The sequence below is a fragment of the Podarcis cretensis genome (assembly GCF_951804945.1).
Source record: "Podarcis cretensis genome assembly, chromosome: 1".
Taxonomy (NCBI): Eukaryota; Metazoa; Chordata; class Lepidosauria; order Squamata; family Lacertidae; genus Podarcis; species Podarcis cretensis.
The window spans coordinates 129,386,913-129,414,398 of NC_137170.1; the positions used below are offsets into that span (position 1 = coordinate 129,386,913).

The window sequence follows — 27,486 nt, forward strand, 5'->3', positions numbered from 1 at the left end:
TGCCTTTTCCCTGGTGCATTCACCCTGGGCCAGAAGACAGGATACTTCAGGGAGTTTTGTGAAAATGCAGGTTCTGTTCTTTTTAAAGGCTTTTTTAAGCTGGTGGGTTACATTCGGTTCTAGATAGCTTTCTAGGGGCTAGAGATTTTAATCAGCACACCTTGCCGAGCAGCTCTTTCAAACTGCAAAGGAGAGATTTCTGTCTCCACTACAAGGGGCATGTTCAACAATACTGATTTACAATTTCCTCTATTAGTTTGCACATCATGTCAAACCGACAAAGGTGTGAATTGTTTAACTGTATAGAAATCTGAACAATTAGCATGCCAACCTGGGACTTCCGTCCTCTTTAACTTTGGAACAGAACCTGTTGTTCCAACTGCAACAAGGCCGTTTAACAAAACTGCAACATTAAGGACTAGGAAAAAGAAAAGGGCAGATTCTTTTTGTCAAATGCTTTATTTCAAGTGGAAGGTTTAACAGATGAACAAGACAATATGAAAAGAAATTTACAGATCTAATTACAAAATAAATACATAAAAAGTTGCTTTTTGACTGACACAGTCTATAATCGCCTAGGGGACTCTGTTGTTTATATCTTTTCCTTACACGGGGAAAAGAAAGGATGCTCCAAGGCTTCTGCAAGAGTAATTCTTTTGGCTGGATCATACTCCAACATCTTCCCGATGAGATCAAATAGATTTTCATGGTCGGCGTCATGGCACTGCATGAATTCCTAGGAGTAGGGGGAAAAGAAAGTTACCACCCTGTCACTAAACAAATGAGGGGTAGGGGAAAGTATTGTATGGTTATGCAGTTACACCTCTTACCTTCAAGGGTTTACAGCGTCTCGAAACGTATCTTCCAGCAGAACTATGCTCATCCCAATCCAACTGGTCATGGTGGAAGTACTTGCGCTTTCTGGTTATGTTAAAAGAGAAGTAGTAATAATTATGAGTGACAGGCTGCATTCAGTTGCTTGAGATTTCTCATGAAAAAGGAAGAATGACTTTGAGGGTTCTTAAACACATTAAGAGCAGAATTATCTTCCCATGGCAAAAGTTACCCCTTCCAGAAGGCATGAGTTGCATGTTTAGAAAACATGAATACGGTCATACCTGGGCTCCTGAACGATCAAAAACCGAAGTTTTTGAACGTTCTTTCGGAAGCCAAACATCCAAAGGGGCTTCCTACAGCTAATCAGAAGCTGCGCTTTGGAAGTTGAACGGACTTCTTCAAAGTGTAACTTGAGTAATCCATTTGACATGTCAACTTCATGTTAGTACCATTTCCCCTATACAGTCCTACCTCGGGTGAAAGTTGCTTCACGTTGAGCGTTTTTGGGTTGCGCTCCGCGGTGACGGAATGTGTTACTTCCGGGTTTCGCCGCATGCGCTCAAAATGTCATGCGCAGAAGCATTGTGTTCTTTTCAGGATGCGAACTGAGCTCCGGAACAGATCCGGTTCGCATCCAGAGGTACCACTGTACAATACTTTGATAGTCCTGGATACTAAAACTAGCAGTGCACTGAGCACGAATACTACATTGAGCTTACCTTGAGTTATGTAAGCCATACTTCTTGCTACTATCCTCAAACAAAAAACAAGCAGTCAAGTAGTTCAAATAGTGACTTAGCAACTGATCTACACTGGCATTAGCAAGCCATTTTATACTCTACACCAGTGTTTCCCAACCTTGGGTCTCCAACTGTTTTTGGACTACAACTCCCATCATCCCTTGCTAGCAAGACCAATGGTCAGGGATGATGGGAACTGTACTCCAACAGCAGCTGGAGACCCAAGGTTGGGAAACACTGCTCTACACTACCATATTCTTGAATATGCACACTGACGAGTGAGAGGTGGTCTATAAATATTAAAACAAGTATCTGCAACCAGAGCTGAAAATGCATGAGGTTTCAGTTCCTCTAGAATTATGCAACCAAATGCTGCAAGTAAAAATTCTTCAAATTACAACTGCCTATAGAACAAGGAAGGACATTTCTCAAACCTACTTCCAGGTCAACCTAGTGAATACATTTAAATTTATAAGCACTTAGTAGTTATAACTCCTAAAGCAGCCCAATATTCCAAAAAGGAGGGTCTGGACTGTATTCATTATAACATTTATTTGTGAAGCGGCTGCTATGACAACAATGACTACAAACTGATCAAGGGAAACGTAAAATAGAAATGGATGGCACTGTGCTACGGGGCGGGAAATAGAAATGGAACCTTTAAAAAAGTTTACCTGGTTTTCTGGACCATATGAATTGGTAGCGGTCCCAGTATCTTTTCCATCATTGCCAGGTGCTCCTTACTGTCATGTGTCTGTTAATAAAGATGGAATATTGCCATATAAGTGTGTTTGAAAAACTCAAAAGGAAAGCTAGAACTATTCACAGTATATAAAGCCAACTACTATTGGAGTGTGGGTTCTCTGGCAGCTGCATAGCTTTGAGGATAGCAAGTTTGTTTTTGCATAATAGTACCTATATAAGGTAAGGTTAAGTAGTACCTAGCGTGCTCCTAAACAGTCAGCTCTCCACAGCAGCTGCAACTTAGTAAGACTCATGAAACTGATCAATGGCAGTAGGCACCCACTACACAAAGTACTGCTATAAAGGGACACAGCACTGGGCTCTGAAACTGAAGAAACACCCAGCTAAGTCCATGTGAACAAGAAGGGTTTGTACTATTCCATTCCTCTCAACCCTTTTTGGAATTCAACTAGTCAGTAAATTTGAAATGCAACATCAGAAGAGAGGCTGCCGTCCTATTGCAGAACTGAAGGTCAAATACTTCACACAAACTGGAGTTTATTCTGATTCATCAGGTAACATTAAAAAAAACAAAATTTAGCTCTTTGTTTTTATGATAGCATTTTCTGTAAAACATCTTATCACATGTTCCCAAGTAAGATTTGTCACTGCTGTCTCTATAGCCAACGTTTCTGCAGTTACGTACCGGAAATACAGTGAATCCAAGGTAATATTCAATAAGAATGCAGCCAATGCTCCAAACATCGCAAGGCTGTGACCATCCCAAGGCTGTGAGGAGAGAAAATAAAGGATTATGCTTATCTAATAACATTAAATCATGTAGCTTTTTCAAACCTAAGGTGTTACTGATCTGCAACTGAATTGCTTAAAGAGCTCTTCAAACTGGTTCATAATATTTTGTAAATGGGAAAGTCACAAAACAAGACTGCCTAAAAAAGAAACCCTAATTCTAATGTAAGTTCAAGATGAAACCAACATTTGCTACACTTAGAACTTAGAATTAGCATTTAGGTTGAAATTCCAAAATGCACAGGGTGCCAAGAAGGTAAACAGAAACTGATACTAGCAACTCCCAAAGCAGCCTCACTAAGATGGTCTAAAAATGACTCACAAAAGTACTGCAAGAAAAGTAACTTTCTAGACTACTTTTCTACTCACCCAAAATAACTTCAGGAGCTCTGTAATGCCTTGTAGACACAAGAGTACTATGGTGTTCATAGTCGTATGTTGCACTTCCAAAATCCACAACTTTGATATCTGGATTTTTCAGTGTACGCTCATCACGTTTCTGAAATAATACCATAATTACTAAGCATACACGCAAAAGAGATCAATGGTGAGAGGAGCTTTTTAAGAAATGAGAGATTTACCAGTTTGGGATTGTATGCTTCTGTGTAGTCAGACTTCACAAACAGTATGTTTTCAGGCTTCAGATCTGTATGGGTTAGCTTGTTTGAATGCAAAACTGTAAAGAGAAGTCAGAAAATTATTACAAGAGATGTTAAACAGAACTCCTACATATACTGTGCAATTGTGCCTTTTCTTTTAACTACTAACTGCTTCGAGTCTTAAGAGACATTTTAGAAACAGAAATAAAGTGCTATGTGTACTTACAGTTTACAGATTTGCAAATCTGGTAAGCCATTCGCCTAATGTGGTCAAGACTGAATGGCAGAAAACTGTTTTCTTTAATGAAGTCATATGTACTGAGTCCCAGCAGTTCAAACACAATGCAAACATGGCCATGATGTTCAAACCATTCCAACATCTGGACACAGCGACTGTAAATACAATAATGTCATTCACAAGATGCTACAAAATAGTCAGGATAATACTCAATGTTAGTTATACTAACAGTAGACCCACTTAAAGCCCATTTATCTTAACAGGTGTACTCAAAATTCAGCTCAGCTAGAGATGATCCAGGGTTCTCAACTGAGCTTACAAACTTAAAATTTAACATAAACAAAAAAATTGTATTCAGTACACCAATGAAAGCCCCAATTATTTTCTTCTGAAAAGGAATCACACAAATAAACACAAAGCATGCAAGCATTTGTAAAAACTTCACATTTTTATAATATACTTACAATATGTTGTTAGGATCGGATTTATTTATGTGCTCCAGTACTTTTATTTCTGAACGAGCTGCTTCTGTGTATCTATCAACATTTTTGACTATTTTTACTGCTACATGTCTGCCTCCCCTAAAAAAAAAGTTTTGAAAAGTCACAAGACTACTCCATGGCATAAAGCGAAGTTTAAACAAATTTTGTTCAGTTAAATAACTATTCATATCAACACTTAAATTATTTCTAGCATATTATTTTTGTGGAAATGCATATTATTTTGAAGGAAAATGACAAGCTGAATGAACAATGCTAACAGGGAAATGCTGAACCACAAAAAGCTGGTGTATCCATTTTATTATCACTCTAATAGCACCATGGTGCCTTACACAGCAACAAACAAACAGATCCCCTTTCTGAGGAGCTTACAACTTAGATTTAGACCAGGGGTCTGCAACCTGCGGCTCCGGAGCCGCATGTGGCTCTTTTACACCTTTGCCGCAGCTCCGGGGTGGATACTAGCGAGGGGAGGAGGCACATTGTGTGCCCCAACACTCCCCACTGTGGCGGGCGCTGTACTGGCTGTGACATCGCATGGGGGCGGTGCGTGCGTTAGTTTTGTGGCTCCCAGTTTTTTTTTTCTTCGGAAACAGGTCCAGGTGGCTCTTTTTGTCTTAAAGGTTGCAGACCCCTGATTTAGACAATGAAAAGACAGAAGAATTGAGACCAGATGGGAAAGGGAGATGAGCATGTGTAAGTGCCATCTTAAGTACCTAGGTTTCTTTGTTTCATCTGGAGGGAAAGAACTATGTGTCACCATTTAGGTGTCAGGCTCTTACAAGAAAAAAGTTGAACTTACGCTTTGTTATCAATGCACTCCACGACTTTCCCAAAAGCACCTTCACCCAGAATACTGACAATTTCATCTAAAAACAGAGGGGAGAAATTAGTTATACAAACAGTGGTGTATTGTCATTATTCAAAATACCATGCTATGTTCTAGGTAGTGCCGCTATGTTAAAAAAAATGTAACTAGACATCTTTAAAATATTTAATTGGACAACTCTTCAAGACAGTTATGTCTATCTCATTCTAAATTAACTTGCTCACTATATAAGAAGTTCCAATTAAAATTTAACTTCTATATAAAAATAATCTCCCCCCAAAGAAAAAAACAAAACACAGAACAAAAAACCAAAGAAAGGAAAGGACTTCCAAAGACTCCTGGCTTCTTATCTAAAAGAAATTATTCTATCTGAAAAGTGTATAAGTTTTGAAAAATATTCTATACATCTTGCACTTAGTACGTCTCCACTCTGACAGATCAGGTGACCCTCCTCATCATCCTCTACACTCCTCGATCTTTTCCTTCGGTGACTCCTCTGGTAACGGCAAGTGCGCGGCACCAAGATCATCCAGCCAATCAATAAACCCGAGTGAATTCAGGGCAGAATACGAAATTCATTCAGCAGGGAGATATTCAGGCATTCAGATACGCGCCAGGCCACAAACGGTTGGCAGGAACAATTTCAAATTCCCCAGAATTTCACAGGGCACATAGTTTAGGGTTACAGGAGAAAAACATGGCAAGGAACAGATTTTCAGATAAGGTACTTCAAGTGGCAAGGCAATAACACACAATATAAACGCTTTTAAAAATATGGTTCACTAGAAAAACTATATATTTTAAGATTTGCAAATAAAATGTCTTCTGTTTAATGCTGTAACATAACAAGCACTGGAATTTATACTGCATAATGTGCAGCCTTTTACTGGTAAATAAGGTGTGTCAACAAAATGTAAAGCGTTTAAAGTACATATTGTACAGTACACATAATTTGTTATAGGTGTTCTGTGAGTAATGTCAAAAATCACAAAACCTACTTAACTGCACACAGCCACCACTTCAGTTGAGGAGATATGTGCATTACACATATCCATCCTGAGCATTACACAGCACCCACTGCTATCCTTGTAGACTTCTCCCTCCCTCAGCCAATTATCAGCACCACTTCTGGCAGCACTGATCCACTACTGGATGGTTGGGAGTGGGGAAGAGAAATGTGTGGACCAAGTCCATCAGCTGATAACCCAACAGTACTAGCTGTACTAAACATGCAACTCCCATCCTTGGAGCACCTATGTGCAAGCTTGGTAAGATAGATCGGTGTAAAGAAACTTGTTTCCCTGCACCATCAACCTTCCTGATTTGGGATCACGGTCTTGTTTGGCTGTTCCACAAAGGTTATGAGAGATTACATTAATCTAATAAATAGTGTTTAACATTTAACACAAGCACATCAGTATCAGTTTACAAGGCATTTATTCCACTTTCATTTTTGTACTGTCCAATAAGACATTCAGAATGTAACTTGAAGCCACTGGTTCCACTGAATTTGCCTAACAGGGGAAACAATATTCATGGTGCATCTTAGCCATACTTCCAACAAATGCCTAATTCAGGTATTCAAACAGAAAAATGGAATACTGCCTGATAAACAAGCAATAGTAATAAAACTAGAAAATATTTGTCTACATGTTACAGAACTTTCCCATTTCAGGAACGTAAGATCTAGCAGAAAAAGCATACTTCTATGCTAAAATACATCTCCAACTCGCTTCATTTGTGTGATTATTCAAGTGAATAGTTATATGTATAATCACATTCAAGGTGCTCTAAATTATACATACCGCGTGTGAATGATGTGATTTACTATGATGAGTCTTGTGTTTTCTTTTGTAACTGCTTCCACCGCTATGCCCCGATGACTTGCTACTGTGGTTGTGATAACCATTTTCATGGTCTCTGCAATGGTGCCTGGTTTCAGACAGTTGACTGTAGTTGTATCTGTATTCTTCCACATAACGGCGTTCATGATTATCTCTTTCATGGAAGGAGCTGGCATCTGAATAAAGGCTAGGAGAGAAAAAAACAAAAGAATATAATGTGGAACATTAAACTAGCAGTTCTCATGCATGCAAGTTATGTCTGTTTACGTGTATTTCAAATTCAGACTGAGATTTAAGGTATTCATTGGAAATTTGAAGACAGAAATTGGATGACCATCTGTCATGGATGCTTTAGTTGAGATTTCTGCATCGCAGGGGGTTGGACTAGATGACCCTTCCAACTCAACAATACTATGATGCATATTGATAACTTTAATAAGATACAGACTTGCCATATGGGGTGGGGGTGAACTAACTCACCTATCATAATTTTGGGTTTGAGTATATCTGCAGCGCTTTTTCTCATGCGTACTGCTGTATGATTCTCTTCTTCTCTTATGATGGCTGCTGCCTTTTTTAGGATCCAAACATTGTTTTTCTTCCCAATCAGAATAGTGTGTTTGTTTTGAATACCGCATCTGTAAATACATACAATTATGAGACAAAAAGTCAACAGTAACTTTTTCTGTATACACCAGTTTTAGAACTATTTCCAGTAAATCTCTCTCTTCCTATCAGTCTATTAAGCAGTGCAATGAGATCAAACTTAAATATACAATTTAAATGGCTTCAATTCTACCACAGTCAAATGAGAATTTTTTTATTGGGGCCCTACACTTTGAAGCACAGAAATGCCTCAGACTCATATTAACAGTAATTATTTGAATAGGACCAATCCATATTCACAATGCAGTGTAAGCTTTTGAACTACAGAAATCTTACATTAAAAAAATAACAACATATAAACAGAAAACAAAAAACAAACTGATCAGAAGTACTGCCACAAAGTTACTATGCAAGCTTGCATATTTTGTTTACCATTGGTTGCTCCTAATAAAGCATTTTACCAAGTAATTTCTTCGCCTGCTCATTTTAAAGCCACATTTTAATTCTCAATGTATGTGCGAGTTCAGTACATTTTAGCAACACATTACTCTTAATGATTATACTCAAAACTGCTGCCACCTAAAACACATCAACGAGACTAAATACTACCAACTGCTTATGCAACTGACTAGCAGGGATTTCCAAAATACTGCAGTGACAGCAATCCCCATTCATGCACTGCAATATGAAGCCTAACATGGAAAAGAAAAAGCACTAATATTAATGGAAAAGCACAGCACTTTACACCCCACAGTACAGATCAAGTGCCGAAAATCGAAACCCCTTGAAATGCCCCAGCGTGAGAAGTCTTACCTTCCAGAGCCAGCACACCCTAAGAGTCTACCCCACCAAGCAAGGTAGAGTGCTTTTAAGCTCTCCACATTGCTTGCTGGGCTCTGAAAGGCTCCCAGCAAGATCTTGTGAGGTCATCTGAGATCTCAGGATAGCCTCCCAGAGCCCAGTAAGCAAGGAGAAGAGCTTAAAAGCTCTTTTTGCGCATCGTTAGTTTTTAAGCATGCCACCTTCTGTACATTTAATTTCTGCAATTTCAACTGGCCAGCCAACAACCACATAAAAGTTGAAACTGTACAAGTTAAACGTGCCTCAGATATGAGTTGCCTGTATAGCCAGTGGCAAAATGTGCCCACAAATTTGGGCAACTTGTATGCCAACACAGTATTACTATGCTAATAGAATTATATATTACTGGGCATTAACACCATAGGATTTCAACTTTTTAAAACCAGTCATCCCCTTTTGTATACAAACTATAGTAGCAACCCAACTGAAACTGACATAATCAACCACAATCACACAAAAACAAAAACAAAAGGAACAAGTGACTGACACTGTATAGTTCAGCTACCCGATACCTAGCTCCTGAATACACTTCACAGTGTTTGACTGTATTTCAGTAAATGTTCTTTCACGGGAAGTGAGAAACAGGCCTTCTTGGAGATGGCATACTCTAGCTGGGGTGCCACCAGTTGCCAGCCCCCACATCTCTGATACAGAAGGATCTCAGATGAAGAAGACCTGAGCATCCAGACAGGCACATATTCAGATGGGTGATGCCTACCGGTTTGCCTCCTCTTTTTCTCTCTCAATTGGTTTGAATTCGCTCCTTTTATTTATATACCTATACAGTGGTACCTCGGGTTAAGTATTTAATTCGCTCCGAAGGTCCATTCTTAACCTGAAACTGTCCTTAACCTGAAGCACCACTTTAGCTAATGGGGCCTCCTGCTGCTGCCACGCCGCCAGAGCACGATTTCTGTTCTCATCCTGAAGCAAAGTTCTTAACCTGAAGCACTATTTCTGGGTTAGTGGAGTCTGTAACCTGAACCGTATGTAACCCGAGGCACTACTGTACCTATAGATCTCTGAACAGCTCCTTTCTCTCTCTTCACGTCCCAACGAAACAAGCTCAATCGGGAATTACAACTGGGAGGTACTAAGAACAAGGCCTTTTCTGGTGGCGACACTGCAGCTCAGTGTCCCACGGGGCAGCAACAGCACCACAGGCTTTTCTTCTCTTTCCTGCTTTTAGCCAGCCTATGCAAACTTCCTTTTCCTTATCAACAAGCAGTCCCTTTTTGCTATTTTAACCACCGCCCTTAGTTTTACCAAGGCCAATACTCAGGGTTTGTTTACCGAGTACGGTTTGGGGGGGGAGGGGCAAACAGGAACTGAACAAGCAGAGAGAAAAAAGGGGACTTCGCCCTTGTGATTTGCCCCAAATGGATTTATTCTCTGGAGGGACCCATCTCCTTTCCGCCCACTTCCATTCCGCCTTCGTAATTTTTTTTTAATTCCATTTGTTACTGCGGAAGGCATTTTTTCGGCTATAGGACCCCCCCCCCCGGGTTGCCAGGTCATGTTGATGATCTTGTTTGTCGCCGTTTTTACAACAACCCCCTTAATAGATACCCCTTCAGTCCTGCTCGCGGCTGTGCTAAAACCACAACACTTTATTACTACGACGCCGCTGACGCACTGGGAAGTTTATGTGGCTCGTGTTTGCACTGCCTCGGTTCTCGGGGGAGACGACAAAAAAAGCAGGTGGTTCTGCCCTCGACATGTGTGAGCCGGGGAAGCGCCAAAAAAAGCGGATGAATTCCACAAGAGGAGCTCGGTCGGTTAGAAAGGGACGCGACGTGCCTCTCGCGTAGGCGACGCCAAACCCAAGGCCTCGAAGCCATTTTAAGCTCGCCTTCCCTGAGGAGAACATGGCGGGAAGGGCTCGGCTTTGGAGGGAGGGAAGCCATTCTCGGCCAGCCAAGCCAACCCCATCCCGGTGCGGGGGAAACAAACCTGAGGTAAAGATAGAAGCTCCCCCTTTCCCCCCCCCCCCAAGAATATTTCCCCTCACGCGCCATTACTACCGGCCGTTCCGTGGCCCCGAGCCTTTCGCCGACCCACACCCGACACTTACGGCTCTCCTTTTCGGAGTCGACTCCGCTTCTCAAAAGGCGCCTCCGGACACGACGAGCCTTCCCGTCTCTCCTCCTCTCCAGCCTCAGCAACCGCCGCTGGGGGGGGGGGGGGAACAACAACCGTCCGCCTCGACAAAATGGCGCCGGCTGCGAGGAACCTTCTGGAAGTGGGAAGGTCGTCACAATGGCTGCGCCTGCGCGGCTGCGTCACGGGCCTCGCTCCCCAGGGGTTTCGATTGGATGGTATAAGCCCCGCCCACCTGTTTCGATGGTCGGTGTGTAAATCCTGATTGTTATTCTATTCCTTGGCCCCAGGAGGCAACTCCTAGCAGAAGTCCCTTCGCCCCCACAATAAAATCTTTTTGAGTCTCTTTCCCCCCCCCCAAAAAAAAGTTAATGGGCATAAGGCCCTAGGGCTGCCATATTTCAAAAAGTGAAAATCCAGACACAAAAGCTGAACTTTTTCGGGCCAAGTTGTTGAGCTTCTTTTGCAAAATATTTTATTTTGTAGTGCTTTTTTTCTGGGGGGACACAGGGATACGTATACCCCTAAAGATTTTTTGAATCTTTGTACTTTTGTCCATTTATTGTATTTATTTCCCCTGATTTGAGCTATAAAATGGTGATTTTCCTGAGTCGAAAGTACATACCCCTAAACATCTTTTTTTTTTAGAAAAAAAGGACCGAGTGTCAGCTATTTTTATGGATAATTGCCCAAATGTATACTGCCAACATTCGAACCGCCGACCTTTCGATCGGCAAGTCCTAGGAAAGGTCGGCAGTTCGAATCCCTGCGGCGGGGTGCGCTCCCGCTGCTCGGTCCCAGCGCCTGCCAACCTAGCAGTTCGAAAGCACCTCCGGGTGCAAGTAGATAAATAGGGACCGCTTACCAGCGGGAAGGTAAACGGCGTTTCCGTGTGCGGCTCTGGCTCGCCAGAGCAGCGATATCACGCTGGCCACGTGACCCGGAAGTGTCTCCGGACAGCGCTGGCCCCTGGCCTCTTAAGTGAGATGGGCGCACAACCCCAGAGTCTGTCAAGACTGGCCCGTACGGGCAGGGGTACCTTTACCTTTACCTTTATACTGCCAACAAGGGTTTCCATATATCCGAATTTTGCCGGGCTTTTTTTAGGCAAACCTAGATGTGGGGCAGGTTGCAGTTTTGAGAGATAGCTAGATATATTTAATCCTTTTTGTGTCTCCATCTAATCTTGCCCCTTTCAATAAATAGAGAGAGAAGAGAAAGAGGCAAGATTAGATGGGGACACAAAAAGCATTACAAAAATAATCAAGATCCCTGCACCTGCTCAGCTCATGGCCTGTTTGGAAAAGTTGTGTTTTGCTTCGCAAGAGGGCAATGTCAATGTGGAGCAAGAAGACTTCTTCTATGGCCTGCATTTTGGCTGGGTGTGAGGGAGTCCTGGAGGGAGGGAAATTAAACTACATAAGCTGGCCACTGAGGTGTGTAGATGAGGGCTAAGTGTGTACATGAGGCCTGCCATAAGGTTGTGGGACTATTACACCATTAGTCTCAATTGTTCAACCAACCCCGGCCTTGAAGACAAGAGTCCGCATACAAAGCATTTTGAAAGAATAGCTGGTATAATCCAGATGGAATTTAACAGGAAATCATGAGTTGATTTAATATATATATATATGTATGTATGTATTTATTTATTTATTTTAAAAACATTAGCCCGGGTTTGTTAAATGTGTTCAGTTTCATACATCAAACAGTGACGTCCCCCCCCCCCAATGAAATGCTGAAATTTGAACAGCTTAGGAAGTCCGTAATTCCAAGAGAATGCACAAGCCCATGTGTCTTCAAAGACCCACCAGCAGTTTTTTAACCCAGGAATCTGCATGGGCGCTTTGCAGCTACTGAGCAAAAGGGTTTGCGTGGATTGTAACATCTTTAACATGGACGTCATTAAGGGGACGGAATGTCTTCTCGTTCACTGGCAGTTTCTCCAGCTCATCCAGGGTATCCAAGCCATCGATGACCCTGTTTGATCAGGCAAGAAATGAAAAATAGCAATGAGAACCTCCCTGCACAGAAAGGCACAAACTTTGGATGACAATTTTTCAACCTCCCGGAATGATACATCTTCTGATATACAGTGGTACCTCTGGTTAAGTACTTAATTCGTTCTGGAGGTCCGTTCTTAACCTAAAACTGTTCTTAACCTGAAGTACCACTTTAGCTAATGGGGCCTCCTGCTGCCGCCGCGCTGCTGGAGCACGATTTCTGTTCTGATCCTGAAGCAAAGTTCTTAACCCAAGGTACTATTTCTGGGTTAGTGGAGTCTGTAACCTGAAGCGTATGTAACCCGAGGTACCACTGTACATAAAAACTTAAGGCTGGCATGACCCAGTTCATGTGGCCACCAGCTCAAGTATGATGTCAGAATTAAATCCTGCATTATACAATTCAATACTGTAATACTCACTTCCCAAACACGGTGTATTTCATGTCCAGATGTGGCTGTTTGCCGTAGGTGATGAAGAATTGAGACCCATTTGTATTTGGACCATTATTTGCCATAGAAACAACTCCACGGACACTGTGCTGAGAGAGGAAGGTGCAATGGGAGTGGGGACCCAAAAACAAGGGTTTTTTAATTATTATTATAGCATTTTTCTCCTTTCGCCGGATGGTCTTAAAGTGTAACACACTAAAATGCAATAAATTATTATTATATGCTACTACATCTCTGGGTTTGTTTCGTTTCCTTCCAGACCCCCAAAAAGAGACAACTTCCCTGTTCACATAAACGTACAGCAACAAGAAACTGTTAATGAGCAAAGCAAAACATACTTTTAAGTATTCACTGTATTCATCTTCAAATTTTCTGCCCCAAATGCTATTTCCTCCTTTTCCGGAGCCTGAAAGAACAAGAGGGATGGGGGAAGTTGGGTAGAGAGGTTAGCAGGATTCCTACAAATCCAGGCACTTTTCCCCCATGTCCACAACATACACACATCTCCCTTAAGTCTTTAGCAAATATGTGATAACTAAGCAACAGGAGATGTCCTCTCTGGTTTGTGCTGCTGTTTGGAAAAAAGGCAAGAAACATTGAAAAAGACTTTTTCAGCACATAACATCTACAGGGAAGAAAGAGCCAAAATTGGGAGGACTGTATTGTAGCTCCATTTCAGAAGCAACCTATTTATGACACTATTATCCCCCTGGTTAATATCATAGAACTCAAAGGAACTTGCATTGGATTTCTAAGTGGTTTTTCGTGCAGATTCTGGTTAGATTCCGCAAGGTTCCTGAATCATGTACGTTCAGATGAGGTCCAAGCCTAACCCCCTAGATTTCCCCTTCTTAAGCACCTTTCAGATGATTTAGGACTTGCATAGTTATTAGGTACTAGGGTTAAATATTACCACCAATTTCAAAGGAAACAGACATTGATCTGACTGGCTCCAATCTCTATGTTGGCAAAGGATGGTATTAACAGGGCAGCATGAAGGAACCAGGTGGGTGCCATCAATATCAGAGCAGAATCCACTGATCTAAGAAAAGTCACAGCAGATTCCACTTGCAACTGACCTTTTCTGACATATTTTGTACCTTCACTAACGAGTGTTTTCTCAATTTCCTGTTGTATACAAGAACCAGCCATTTCACTCAGAGACTGAGCTGTGAATCAGGAGGTCGAATTGAGAATCTCCTGGTTTGCAGAGTTTCAATTCAACTCTCACCACCGTGAACTTGCCACTCTTAGAAAGATCACTATTCTCTGCATCTCAAGTCTTCATAGGCAACATGGGATATTAGAGTTGGCCTACATTATAAGTTTGCTCTAATGGGGCTCTAAAAAAAGTAAAGGTAAAGGTACCCCTGCCCGTACGGGCCAGTCTTGCCAGACTCTAGGGTTGTGCGCTCATCTCACTCTATAGGCCGGGAGCCAGCGCTGTCCGCAGACACTTCCGGGTCACGTGGCCAGCGTGACAAGCTGCATCTGGCGAGCCAGCGCAGCACACGGAACGCCGTTTACCTTCCCGCTGGTAAGTGGTCCCTATTTATCTACTTGCACCCCGGGGTGCTTTCGAACTGCTAGGTTGGCAGGCGCTGGGACTGAGCAACGGGAGCGCACCCCGCCGCAGGGATTCGAACCGCCGACCATGCGATCGGCAAGTCCTAGGCGCTGAGGTTTTACCCACAGCGCCACCCGCGTCCCATGGGGCTCTACAAACATGCTAAGTATTATGATTTTGATGCACTGGATACTTTTTTTGAAATATGATCTATACAGCCTGTAGCCTTGACTGGCCTTCCTTGCATATACAGTACTGCCTTTTAAAAATCAAAATTAGTATCTATTTGTTTGAAAGAATTCAATAGCACAACAGCAGTTCTCATGTTGACTGATGCTTCTCTCAGTGCTCCAAGAGAATGGTTTAAGAGATACCTAACTTTAAAAAAAGGAATTACCTGTTGGATCTCCAGTCTGCACCATAAATCCTTTGATATTCCGGTGAAAAATACAGCCATTGTAGTAGTTACTAGCGCAGAGTGCCAGAAAATTCTAGAAAAAGAACCAGAAGGCTAGTTATGAAATAAACCAGCAGTAAAATTCAAAATGGTACAAGGACATAAAAATTTGTCCCCTTTGAATCACATGTTCCTTTCTTTTCCCTTTTCTTTCCAGCACTAACTGCTGTAACCTTTAAATTATTTAAACCACTTTTTTCCAATCTAATTTTTTGTGGTGCTAAAAAATCCAGATTAAATGTAACACAATTTTGGTAAAAACAACTGTGTGTAAAACTTGCATAGACAAGCTGCTGGCAATGCACAATAAACTCCTGCCTGGAAAAACCTTTCATCTAACCAGCATTCATTTTATATTAATATAGCTATAATGGAGAAAGTTCCGCATAATTTGAGATGTAGACAAGGTCTAAAACCTCCAGACAAATTTTATACAATTTGGCATCCCTTTGTTACATACACAGTGGAAGCATCTTTTTCAAGACAACCTTGACAAATCTGGAATGATACTTGGGAATCAAATAACATAAATAGTCTTCCTTTATGTGTATACAACTTTTATTCTTGCTTTTTTCTTTCATTCTTTTTCCCCTTTCCTTTCCCCCCTTTTTATTCTTGCTCGGTTTTTCATCTTTTAATTTTCATCTGTTGTTATGAAGTAACAAATCTTTACCCGAACGCCACATTCATTTATGTTACTGTCAGGGGTTCAGGGAGAGAGGCGCAGAGGAGGGAGGAGACCGAGAGTGAGGGAGAAGGATTCCAGCCTGACGAGGAAGAGGACGACAATGACCCGAGATGGTCCATGAGTCCGTCCAGTGAATCGGAGGATTCCCAAAAGGGAGCCCCCCTGGTCAAGCCAAGGGGAGCCCAAGGGGGAAGCAGTCAGGAGCAGGGGAACGTAGGGGGAACCGCCAGTGGGAGTTGGAGATCGAGACCTGCTTCTCCACCGGAACGGAGTGAAGAGGGTGGAGTTACCAGTGTGTCGGGAGGAACAGAACAAGGAGCAGAGGGGGGAAGGAGATCGGGGCAAGACGTCCTGCCGGAAGGGGCGGAAAGCAGTACCGGGAGCAGTGTGGCTGTTGAAAGGAAGGTCAGGAGCAACGTACGCGCGCCAAGTTCAAATGTGGAGGCGCGCGGAAGTGGGGAGAGCTCTGGGGAGGAGCCTGGTGCTAAAGCACGAAGGAGGGGGCAGCAGGCAGGAGAAGACTCAGCCTCTGGGGAGTCCCGGAAAGAGGGAACACAGGGGGGCAGGAAGACCCTGCGGAAAAGGAAGGAGAGGAAAAGGTGGAGCAGCACAAGCCTCTTAAATTGGTGCAGGGGAGGGACGGACTCAGAGGGGACTTCTAACATCTAAGGGTAACAGATGTGGAGCCACGGAGTTTGGATGTAATGACGACAATGATCTTCAATAAAACCTTTTGTATATAACTTGGACTGGACTTTGGTCTCTTGTGAGCTGGGACCCAGGGTGGCTCTGACAGTAAGTCCCCTCCAAAGAACGCAAAATTTTTTTTTGCAAAGCTCACGAACGGTGACAGCCATGAGTGCGGAGGAGCAGTTGACAGCTCTGCGAACTACAGTTTCCGAACTCACTGCTGCAGTCCTTGCGTCTCAGAAGAAGCATGACGAAGTGGAGAAGCGCTGCCAGGACCTGCAAACCAGGTGGGAACGTGCAAGCAGGGAAGGGTTCCCAGGGTCCAGATCAGAAGGGATTGGACTTGGACGGAGGGGGGGCAGACTAGTCACCCACTTCGATGGGAACCTGAAGCACTACCCCAGTTTCAGAGCAGACGTTTTGTATGCATTGCACTTGCTTCGTCATGACTTTAAAGATGAGGAGGAGAAAGTGGGGTTTATTGTTTCTCACTTGCATGGGCCGGCCAGAGACTGGTTGCGCAATTTGTGGCGTGAAGATGGCCCTGCCCGCCGCGATGCAGATGAATTCATTAAAGCAATGGATGCCTGCTTCCAGTCAACTGTAGATGTGGATCTTGCACGCAGGGAAATTTTTGGATTGCGGCAAGGCAAAGCCACTGTGCGTCAGTACCATTCCAGATTTTTTGCTTTACTGACTGCGCTAAGCTGGGAGAAGGATTGTGCACCTGTGAGGGATTTGTTCTGGGAGGGGCTCAGCGGTCCCATTAAGGATGAACTTGCCAGGGGAGACAGACCCCAGACCCTGGAGGAGCTTGTGCAGAGGGCTTTGGCGATTGGGATAAGGCACGAGGGACGTCCTTGGCACACTGAGGAAGAACGTCAGGTGCGTCTACCAGCGAGGACGTCTTCTTTCATCCCCAGGGAGTTCAGTCAGTCACATCCTTCGCCACTGGGAAGGCAGGGGGAGGAGCCCATGGAACTTGGTGGTGCTAAGGCTCAAGCAACAGCCAGAGCCCCAGCTTCCGGTGCAGTAAAGGCACAGCCTCCTAGAGGGACCAGGAAGTGTTACATTTGCGACAGTGCACAGCACATGGCGAAAGGGTGTCCCCAGAGGCTGCAGAAACACACTGCAGTTTTAGCAACTGTTGCAGCAGAAATGATGCAAGCAGAGCAACCTCAGGGAAACGACAGTGCCTGGCTGGAAGCAGAGCTGCTGGGGCTCAGCCAGGCGAATCTGTAGAGCAGTCCCCAGCGCTTTTGCAACGCACAGACCCTTTACCACCCAAGCCAGCGGTGCAGCTCACTGCAACACTTCAGTTGCCGAATGGAACCACCCTGGAAGTCCCCATCACGATTGATTCTGGGAGCAACGCAGATTTTGTGGGGACGCACTTTGTCAAGCAGCATCGCATAGCGCTTCTGCCAGCGACAACACCTCTGAACGTAGTCACGGTGGATGGCAGGAAATTGCTAGGAGGACAAGTTGTGCAACAGACGCCTCCCATGGTGATGAGGATTGGAAATCATCGAGAAGTCATCAGCTTCAATGTCACCCGCCTTTCAGACACGCCTATAGTATTAGGCATGAGTTGGCTGGAGAGACACAGTCCTGCTGTAGCGTGGTACCAACGGCAGATCACCTTTTGCTCATCGTACTGTGCTCAACATTGCATCCAGTCCAGCCAGGAGGAGGGAGCTGAGCAGCAGTTGCAACTTGGCATGGTGCAGGCAGTACCCCGCAAGTACGAGGGGTTCCTGGAGGTTTTCTGCGAGAAGGAAGCTGACCAGTTGCCGCCCCACAGGCCTTATGATTGTGCCATCGACCTGGTGCCAGGGGCGCAGTTGCCGACTGCAAAGCTGTATTCCATGTCTGAGGACGAGATGCAAGAACTCAGGGAGTTCATAGAGCACAATTTGAAGCGCGGATTCATCCGAGAATCGAAAGCGGTGGGGGGCAGTCCTGTTTTCTTTGTAAAGAAAAAGGACACGCCCCAAAAAAGACTCATTGTGGACTATCGATTCATAAACAGTAAGACCAAACCCAAGGCCTTCCCCATGCCCAAGATAGATGATCTCCTGGCAACCGTAAGGAAGGGGAAGATCTTCACCAAATTGGATCTGCGTGGAGCGTATAACCTCATACGCATCCGGGAGGGCGATGAGTGGAAGACGGCCATGTTCACGCCTCTGGGCACGTACGAATACAGAGTGATGCCATTTGGTCTCCAAAATGGATCTCACGTCTTTCAAGCATTTATGCATCACGTGCTAGCGGGACTTCTATACAAGAAATGCGTGTGTTTCCTCGACGACATCCTGATCTTTTCGGAAACGGAGGAGGCCCATGAGAAGGACGTAAAGGAAGTCCTGCAGAGACTACGGGAGAACAAGCTCTACGCCAAGTTAGAGAAGTGCCAGTTTGATGTGACGGACGTGGATTTCCTAGGCTACAAGCTGTCCGACAAGGGGCTGGCCATGGACAGCGCCAAGGTCCGCGCGGTGTTGGACTGGAAGAGCCCTCGCAATCGGAAGGAAGTCCAAAGATTCATCGGCTTCGCCAACTTCTACCGCAAATTCATCAGAGGTTTTGCAAAGGAGACGGCAGCGATCACGGACACTCTCAGTTCCAAGAAAAAGAGGTTCGTGTGGACGGAACAGGCGGAGCGCTCTTTTCAGAAGCTTAAAAGCCTTTTCGCCTCCGAGGAGCAGCTGCTGCACGTGAATCCAGGCAAGCCCATACGAGTAGAGACCGACGCGTCAGACAGAGCGGTTGGAGCCGTACTCCTGCAAGAAGATCCACATGGAAACTGGAGACCCGGTGCCTTTTACTCCAGAAAGCTCAGCAAAGCGGAGCAAAACTACACCATATGGGACAGGGAGCTGTTAGCCATTCACGCAGCGTTCAAAGCGTGGCGACATTTCCTCATTGGAGCCAAGCACACAGTGCAGGTCCGCACGGATCACAAGAATTTAGAGTATTGGCGCACGGCGAAACTCCAGAGCCAAAGACACATGCGCTGGGCAGAGTTCTTCGCGGATTTCGACTTCAGGATAGAGTACGTCCCAGGGGACTCCAACGTTATAGCCGATGCGCTCTCCAGGAAACCGCAATATCTTGAGGAAGCGGCGCCAATAGCAGCCAGGCACATTTTTGCACCGCAGGCGTGGGCGTGCGCTGCCATCGCTGTCGACCTGGACGCAGTGCGACGCGCGTTGCAGGTAGATCAGTTTGCACAATCCAAAATAGAGGAGCTGCGTAGGGGTTCGCTGAGAGACGATGAGTTCCAGTTACGCGACGGACTGTTAACTCACAAGGGTGCCCTCTACGTGCCGAGCGACGAGCTCCGAGCAAAGGTTCTGCAGCAGTTGCACGACGCTCCCAGTGCGGGCCATTTCGGCAGGGAGAAGACAATAGAACTGGTGGCCAGGGACTTTTGGTGGCCCCAGATGCGAGGAGAAGTAGCGGAGTACGTCGCCAGATGTGACACTTGTCAGAGGTCCAAGCCAGTACACCAGAAGCCGGCGGGCTTGCTGGAACCACTGGAAACACCACAGCAACCGTGGGAGAGGGTGGCGCTGGACTTCGTCACTGACCTGCCCAGTTCCAGAGGCAAGACGGCGGTACTGGTGGTGGTGGACTTGTTCACCAAGATGGCGCACTTCATTCCCTGCGCGAAGGTGGCGACGGCGGAACAGACCGCCAAGCTCTTCATCGACCACGTGTTCCGGGCGCATGGGCTGCCGCGGGCCATCCTGTCCGACAGGGGGCGCCAGTTTATTTCCAATTTTTGGCAGAAGCTCCTAGGTATCCTGCGCGTCAAGATCAACCTAGCGTCGGCAAGACATCCACAAACCAACGGCCAGGCCGAGAGGGTCAACGCGATCATGCAGCAGTACCTGAGATGTTATGCAAATCAGCGACCCACAGCTTGGGTGGACTACCTACCGATGGCGGAGTTTGCCTACAACAACACGAAGCATGCGTCGACGGGGGTGACGCCGTTCTTCGCGAACAATGGACGTCATCCCAGGACCTTCCCGGGGTTCGTAGCACCAAGAGAGGGGGAGCCGCAAGAGGCCGACCAGTTCGCTGCAGAACTACAAGAGGTGCACGAGGAGCTGCGGAGACATTTGGAGCTAGCTAAACAAGCATATAAGGTGCAGGCAGACAAAGGCAGAAGAGTGGGAGAGGACATCCAGGTGGGGGACTGGGTGTGGTTAGCGGCCCAGGCGATGCCAACCAAGTCGTTGGCCAAGAAGAAGCTAGGGCACAGGCAGCTAGGACCATACCAGGTGGAGGCTAAGATCAACCCCGTGGCTTTTCGACTGGCCCTCCCCGAAGGTTCCAGAGTCCACCCGGTTTTTCATAGGTCGGTGCTCACTCCCTACAAGGCCCCGCACAGGTTTCAGGAGTCTGAAACAGTACCGCAGCCACGCACAGAGTCACCTAGGAGGGAGGGATCGCCTAGGGTCGAACCACTCAACGAGGTCACAGAGATCCTGGACTCGAGATGGGGGGAAGAGGGAATAGAATACTTTCTAGTCAGAGAGGGTGCACCAGTCAGTGCCAGTGGGTGGGTGCCGGACTACGCTTTAGACGAACCTCTTTTAAAGGACGAGTTCCATGCCCTTTTCCCACATAGACCCATGCCAGCCGAGTACTTCGATGACTGGCTCTTTACCCCCACATGTTCAGGCAGCACTTTCCACGGCTTTTCTTCAGCCGAGGAAAGAACACCGAACTCAAACTCGCCCAGGGGATCGTGTTCGGGGGTGGACACAGAGCCCTCTTATTGGTGGGATGAGCAACCAGAGGAAGCCTGGCGCAAGAAATGGCTGAAGGGGCCTTGGACGGCAGCACCAGACGAAGTAGCAATGGAAGAGGGAACTGCGAACATTTTGGGTGAAGAACCCGAATTCGAACACACGTACACCGAGCTGCCAGCAGAGGTCATGGACGTAGCCGAACTGTATCCTGCATCTACCTCCGAGGAGCTGCAGTTCCCACAACCCGCACCCGATGGGGGGGAGGGGGGAAGGGGGGGCTTCGAGGGGGGGATGGATGTCAGGGGTTCAGGGAGAGAGGCGCAGAGGAGGGAGGAGACCGAGAGTGAGGGAGAAGGATTCCAGCCTGACGAGGAAGAGGACGACAATGACCCGAGATGGTCCATGAGTCCGTCCAGTGAATCGGAGGATTCCCAAAAGGGAGCCCCCCTGGTCAAGCCAAGGGGAGCCCAAGGGGGAAGCAGTCAGGAGCAGGGGAACGTAGGGGGAACCGCCAGTGGGAGTTGGAGATCGAGACCTGCTTCTCCACCGGAACGGAGTGAAGAGGGTGGAGTTACCAGTGTGTCGGGAGGAACAGAACAAGGAGCAGAGGGGGGAAGGAGATCGGGGCAAGACGTCCTGCCGGAAGGGGCGGAAAGCAGTACCGGGAGCAGTGTGGCTGTTGAAAGGAAGGTCAGGAGCAACGTACGCGCGCCAAGTTCAAATGTGGAGGCGCGCGGAAGTGGGGAGAGCTCTGGGGAGGAGCCTGGTGCTAAAGCACGAAGGAGGGGGCAGCAGGCAGGAGAAGACTCAGCCTCTGGGGAGTCCCGGAAAGAGGGAACACAGGGGGGCAGGAAGACCCTGCGGAAAAGGAAGGAGAGGAAAAGGTGGAGCAGCACAAGCCTCTTAAATTGGTGCAGGGGAGGGACGGACTCAGAGGGGACTTCTAACATCTAAGGGTAACAGATGTGGAGCCACGGAGTTTGGATGTAATGACGACAATGATCTTCAATAAAACCTTTTGTATATAACTTGGACTGGACTTTGGTCTCTTGTGAGCTGGGACCCAGGGTGGCTCTGACAGTTACGTTCTACTATTTGCAGCCGATGGAATGAACTGAAGACTGGCTTATCTTTATCTGGTGAAACTATTTTGAAAACAGAACGTGCCTCAAAGGAAACTGGATCAGCGGGTGCAAAGGCGTCAGGGCGTAGCTCTTTTAATTACAGCAGACTGCCTGCTAAGGAATGAAAGCACCTATTCTAACAGGAAACAAGGATGATTCACTAACCCTACCTACCTTTTCATGTTTGATTGTACCTTAATGAGAATTAAATTTAATTGAATTATTTTATTCCATTTTTATCCAACCATTTCCTCCCAGGAGCTGAAGATCGCATACATGATTCTCCCCCCTCCCATTTAATCCCTACAAAAACCCCATGGGGTAGGTTAGGCTAAGAGTGACCGAAATGTCAGTGACTGACCTAATGTCATCCGGTTACCGTATTTTTCGCTCTATAAGACGCACACTTCCCCTCCTAAAAAGTAAGGGGAAATATGTGTGCGTCTTATGGAGCAAATGCAGGAGGGAGGCTCTGCTCAGGGCTCCCTTTAAAGAGGAAAAGCCCCTAATTATTATTATTATTATTATTATTATTATTATTATTATTATTTATACCCCGCCCATCTGGCTGGGCCTTCCCAGCCACTCTGGGAAGCTTCCAAAAAAAATATTAAAATACTCTAATACATCAAACATTAAAAGCTTCCCTAAACAGGGCTGCCTTCAGACGTCTTCTAAAAGTCTGGTAGTTGTTGTTCTCTTTGACATCTGGTGGGAGGGCGTTCCACAGGGAGGGCGCCACTACCGAGAAGGCCCTCTGCCTGGTTCCCTGTAACTTGGCTTCTCGCAGTGAGGGAACCGCCAGAAGGCCCTCAGCACTGGACCTCAGTGTCCGGGCAGAACGATGGAGGTGGAGACGCTCCTTCAGGTATACTGGACCGAGGCCGTTTAGGGCTTTAAAGGTCAGCACCAACACTTTGAATTGTGCTCGGAAACGTACTGGGAGCCAATGTAGGTCTTTTAAGACCGGTGTTATGTGGTCTCGGCGGCCGCTCCCAGTCACCAGTCTAGCTGCCGCATTCTGGATTAGTTGTAGTTTCCGGGTCACCTTCAAAGGTAGCCCCACGTAGAGCGCACACACACTCCACACGCTCTTTAAAGAGAACGCGGTTCTTGGGGGAGCCTTCATCCCGCTACCCGGGAGAGGCTGTGCGCAGCTATCCCATAAGCCAGGACAGCCAGCGGGATCACTGTGCAGCGATCCCACTTGCTGTCCTAGCTTCTGGGATTCAGAATGTTTTTCCTCTTGTTTTCCTCTTCCAAAAACTAGGTGCGTCTTATGGTCTGGCGCATCTTACAGTGCGAAAAATACGGTAGCTTCATGGCTGAGTGGGGTTTTTCAACCCTGATCTCCCAGATACTAGTCCAACACACTCAACTAACTCATCGCACCGGCTCTCAGTTTGGTATATGAAATCTAAACATGGAAGGTGGCTGCTCATATTATTTAACAGACAGAGGTGGGGAACCTGTGGTCCTTTAGCCTAATTTCAATAGCTCTTTGCAAGCCATCAGTTCAGACCTCTGGAAAGAGCAATGTGTCCCGTCCCCCCCTCCTGAAGTGTGTATGGGGGCGGGGGGGGGGGAGGAAAGAGAAGGGGGGGCCATCACTTACTTCACATGCCTTGGGTGCTCTTTCACAGAATAGCTCTATTTTAATTTCTCCCACATCGGTGTGTAGGGTCACAGCCTGGGGGGCGGGTGAGGAAAAATTATTATTTATTCACAGCAGTCTAGGCAAACAGCAGCCAAATCAGCAATACAATTAAGCCGGGTTATCTCAGAGCAAGAGGAGCAGCACACACAAAAGTATCTTAAAATTATTTGCAGACAGCCAAAAATTTTAATATTTATTCTTTTATTTTATTTATTGATTGAATTTATATACCGCCCTATACCTGGAGGTCTCAGGGCGGTTCACAGAACAAAATTAAAATATAAAACCACAATATATATAATCAAAATAAAAGCAACGACCCAGTAACACACGCCGCCGCCCCCTAATTCTGTTTAGCTATCCTTCTGCAAGTAAAGTAATGCATTTCCACAACTAGTTAGCTTCACCTCCACCCTGGCCCAGGTGTCTGGCTCAGAATGAACACAGAGAATATCAGGATGCAAACAAAACTCTCCCTTCAAACAGGCAGGTTTTCCGATTGTGGAAACTTGACCTCTCTTGCAGGAATTACAATGCAAGGAGGTATGAACATTCAACCGGCTTCCGCAAAGATGCTTCAGGAATGTTTAGGGAAAAGGCCTAAAGAACATTTGCGCTGAAGTCCTGATCAAGTCTGCAGCCCAGAGGAAAAAATAATTCAACTGCAAGGTATTTATGTAGGACACATTCTATGCATATGACACAGGAAGTACATGCAACTGAGTTAAAGGTCACAGTCTGGGAAGTGGGGAAGAATTAAAATCTTAAATCAAGCATGCACATCATTAGTTTTTAATTAAAGCTATCCAATCCAGGCTTTATATGTTTTATATAATTATTACTGTATTGATTTTGTTCATTTGTTTCAATGTTGTTATTGTGTTTTATTGCATTTTACATGTACGGTAGACCCGCAACTTTGGCACATTTAACTTGTGTGCATTCGGCTTTATGCACTTGGTAAAACAATAACAATGAAAGGGAAGGCGGAAACTTTTGCAATCCCAGCTGCCACTGCACCCAATGTGTTTTCACTATGTGTGATTTTGGCTTTATGCACTATCCATGGAACGTTAACCACCATGTCAGTTGCAGGTCTACTGCATTGTAAATTGCTTTTTAACGTAAAGTGATATACAAGTCTAAGAAACAAAACCACTTTTTTAAAATTGAGAGGATTACCGAGATAATGTGTGAGAAGCAATTTATACTATCATTATTATTATTATTAATTATTAATAATAATTGAATCTATATGGTGCCCTAAACAGTCCTACCTCGGGCTGAATATGCTTCGAGTTGAGTGCGTTCGAGTTGCGCTCCGCGACAACCCAGAAGTAACGGAGCGCATTACTTCTGGGTTTCGCCACTTGCGCATGCGCAGACGCTCAAAATGACGTCACGCGCATGCGCAGAAGCGGTGAAAAGCGGCACGTGCATGCGCAGACATTCCATCGCTAGTTACATTTGCTTCTAGATGCGAACGGGGCTCCGGAACGGATCCCGTTCATATCTAGAGGCACCACTGTACCCGGAAATCTCAGGGCCGTTCACAGAACAAAATCAAAGTATAAAACCACAAAATATATAATCAAAATAAAAACAATTGGACTACTAAATAACTGTATTATGAAACTAAACTGGAAGATTATTTATGGAAGTCTCCAATGGTTATCTTAAAAGCAGATAGGATACTGGAACAACCAGTCTTACCATTTTTGCTGGCCAGGAATGCAAAGCATATCAGAAGAGGCAATACCATCTGAACCTGTCAGGATTTTACAATTCTGCAGCAACAGAAGACAGAGCATCATGATTTGCCATGGAAGGTGGGAGAGAGAGAGCACGTAAATTCAGTTTGTTGCTTCTTCTTTTTTAAGAAGATTGCCAACAGCAACATCATAATCTTACCCATTTTGCCTTCACCCACTCCTTGCTATATAAAAAAAAACGGCTGATATTTTTTCTAGGATAATAAGCTACCCAAAAGAAAAAAAGCAATCTCATCTATTCACCATTGATGTAACAACAACCCCATTTTGGGATCCCCTCCACATAGATATATTTTGTTTTCCCTCTCCATGGGAACCTTTAAATTTGAGAGATTCTGCATTTCTTATCTGGAAATAATAAGTACATGTCTATCCTTAAGAATTGGGTGATCTGACCTTCAGGACAGCTCTAAACATTATTCCCCACCCCTGTCTCTCACACTCCTGTCATTCATGTACATCTACATCAATGTTAAAGCTATTTAATATTAGGTAAAGGGACCCCTGACCGTTAGGTCCAGTCGTGGCCGACTCTGGGGTTGCGGCGCTCATCTCGCTTTACTGGCCAAGGGAGCCGGCGCACAGCTTCCGTGTCATGTGGCCAGCATGACTAAGCCGCTTCTGGCAAACCAGAGCAGCGCACGGAAATGCTGTTTACCTTCCCGCCAGAGCAGTACCTATTTATCTACTTGCACCTTGACGTGCTTTCGAACTGCTAGGTTGGCAGGAGCAGGGACAGAGCAACGGGAGCTCACCCTGTCGCAGGGATTTGAACCACCGACCTTCTGATTGGCAAGTCCTAGGCTCAGCGTTAAAGCTACATTTAATACTGAGGTAGCACTGTGATAGGAATTTTATGGTCTTAGATATATGGTAATGTTCTTAAGTGTACTAACCAAGCATGTACATAGATCAGCACAGGAAGACCAACCAGGAACCATTTTGATTCCTAAACTGAGCAAATGTTTTCTCTGCAAGGTCAAAGTGGGAAACCTCCCCATTGTCTCTTTCCACACAAATCCTGTCTTAAGGGCACATTTAAGATATGAATAGGGTGTGAGCCTGTGACCTGGCCTAGGAACTAAGTATTTATCATTACAGAAGACTGGCCAGGCTCACCAGGAAATCCAATCAAGTGACCTGCTAGACAGGAGATAAACAAGGACAGGAGAAAAACAACATTCAAATTTCTGTTTAGACCGCCTTTTCTGTGATGTAGGTGTGATGTATCTGAAGAGTGGTCTTAGGTTACACCCCTTATGTGATGTATGTATGATGTTTCTGGGGGTGGTCTTGATCTACAGGGTGGCAATTTCAAAAGTCTTTATAAGGCCTTGTGTGCCATTTTTCTGGATTCCTCCTCTCTCCTGCGGGTGAGGGGAGCACCCTGTTGCAACAGATCAATAAAGATCAAGCTTACTAGCTGCTTTGCTTCTCAATATTCTCTGGTTGGCTCTGTTATTCTCTCCTACCAATAGGGAACCTATGTAAGGACTCTATATGGGCTCTTGGATACCCCATAAGGGAAAAGGGCAATTTTTTGTTTACAACAATTGTATACACAAACACATAGCATTCTGGTTTCACCAAATCCATGATGGCTCCTATGACCTGATCCTAAGCATGTTTACTCAGAAGTAAACACCACTGAACTGGGGT

At 45.4% G+C, this 27,486-nt stretch overlaps 2 protein-coding genes across 2 annotated transcripts; both read right to left on the reverse strand.

The window, feature by feature from the left end:
• Nucleotides 1–440: 440 nt before the first annotated feature.
• CLK1 (CDC like kinase 1) lies at nt 441–10,803 on the reverse strand. Its single transcript, XM_079980331.1, has 13 exons — nt 10,623–10,803; nt 7,562–7,719; nt 7,043–7,268; nt 5,643–5,733; nt 5,211–5,277; nt 4,373–4,489; nt 3,897–4,063; nt 3,653–3,747; nt 3,441–3,570; nt 2,968–3,050; nt 2,252–2,331; nt 831–921; nt 441–736 (listed from the first exon to the last, which is right to left on the reverse strand). Exons 2-13 carry the CDS (start codon nt 7,717–7,719, stop codon nt 593–595), a joined length of 1,449 nt encoding a protein of 482 aa, XP_079836457.1. The 5' UTR covers nt 10,623–10,803; the 3' UTR covers nt 441–592.
• A 1,479-nt stretch (nt 10,804–12,282) lies between these two features.
• On the reverse strand, nt 12,283–25,898 carry PPIL3 (peptidylprolyl isomerase like 3). The gene is made up of 6 exons (XM_079983529.1): nt 25,769–25,898; nt 24,014–24,088; nt 15,068–15,161; nt 13,442–13,509; nt 13,074–13,192; nt 12,283–12,628 (listed from the first exon to the last, which is right to left on the reverse strand). Exons 1-6 carry the CDS (start codon nt 25,769–25,771, stop codon nt 12,502–12,504), a joined length of 486 nt encoding a protein of 161 aa, XP_079839655.1. The 5' UTR covers nt 25,772–25,898; the 3' UTR covers nt 12,283–12,501.
• Nucleotides 25,899–27,486: the final 1,588 nt, after the last annotated feature.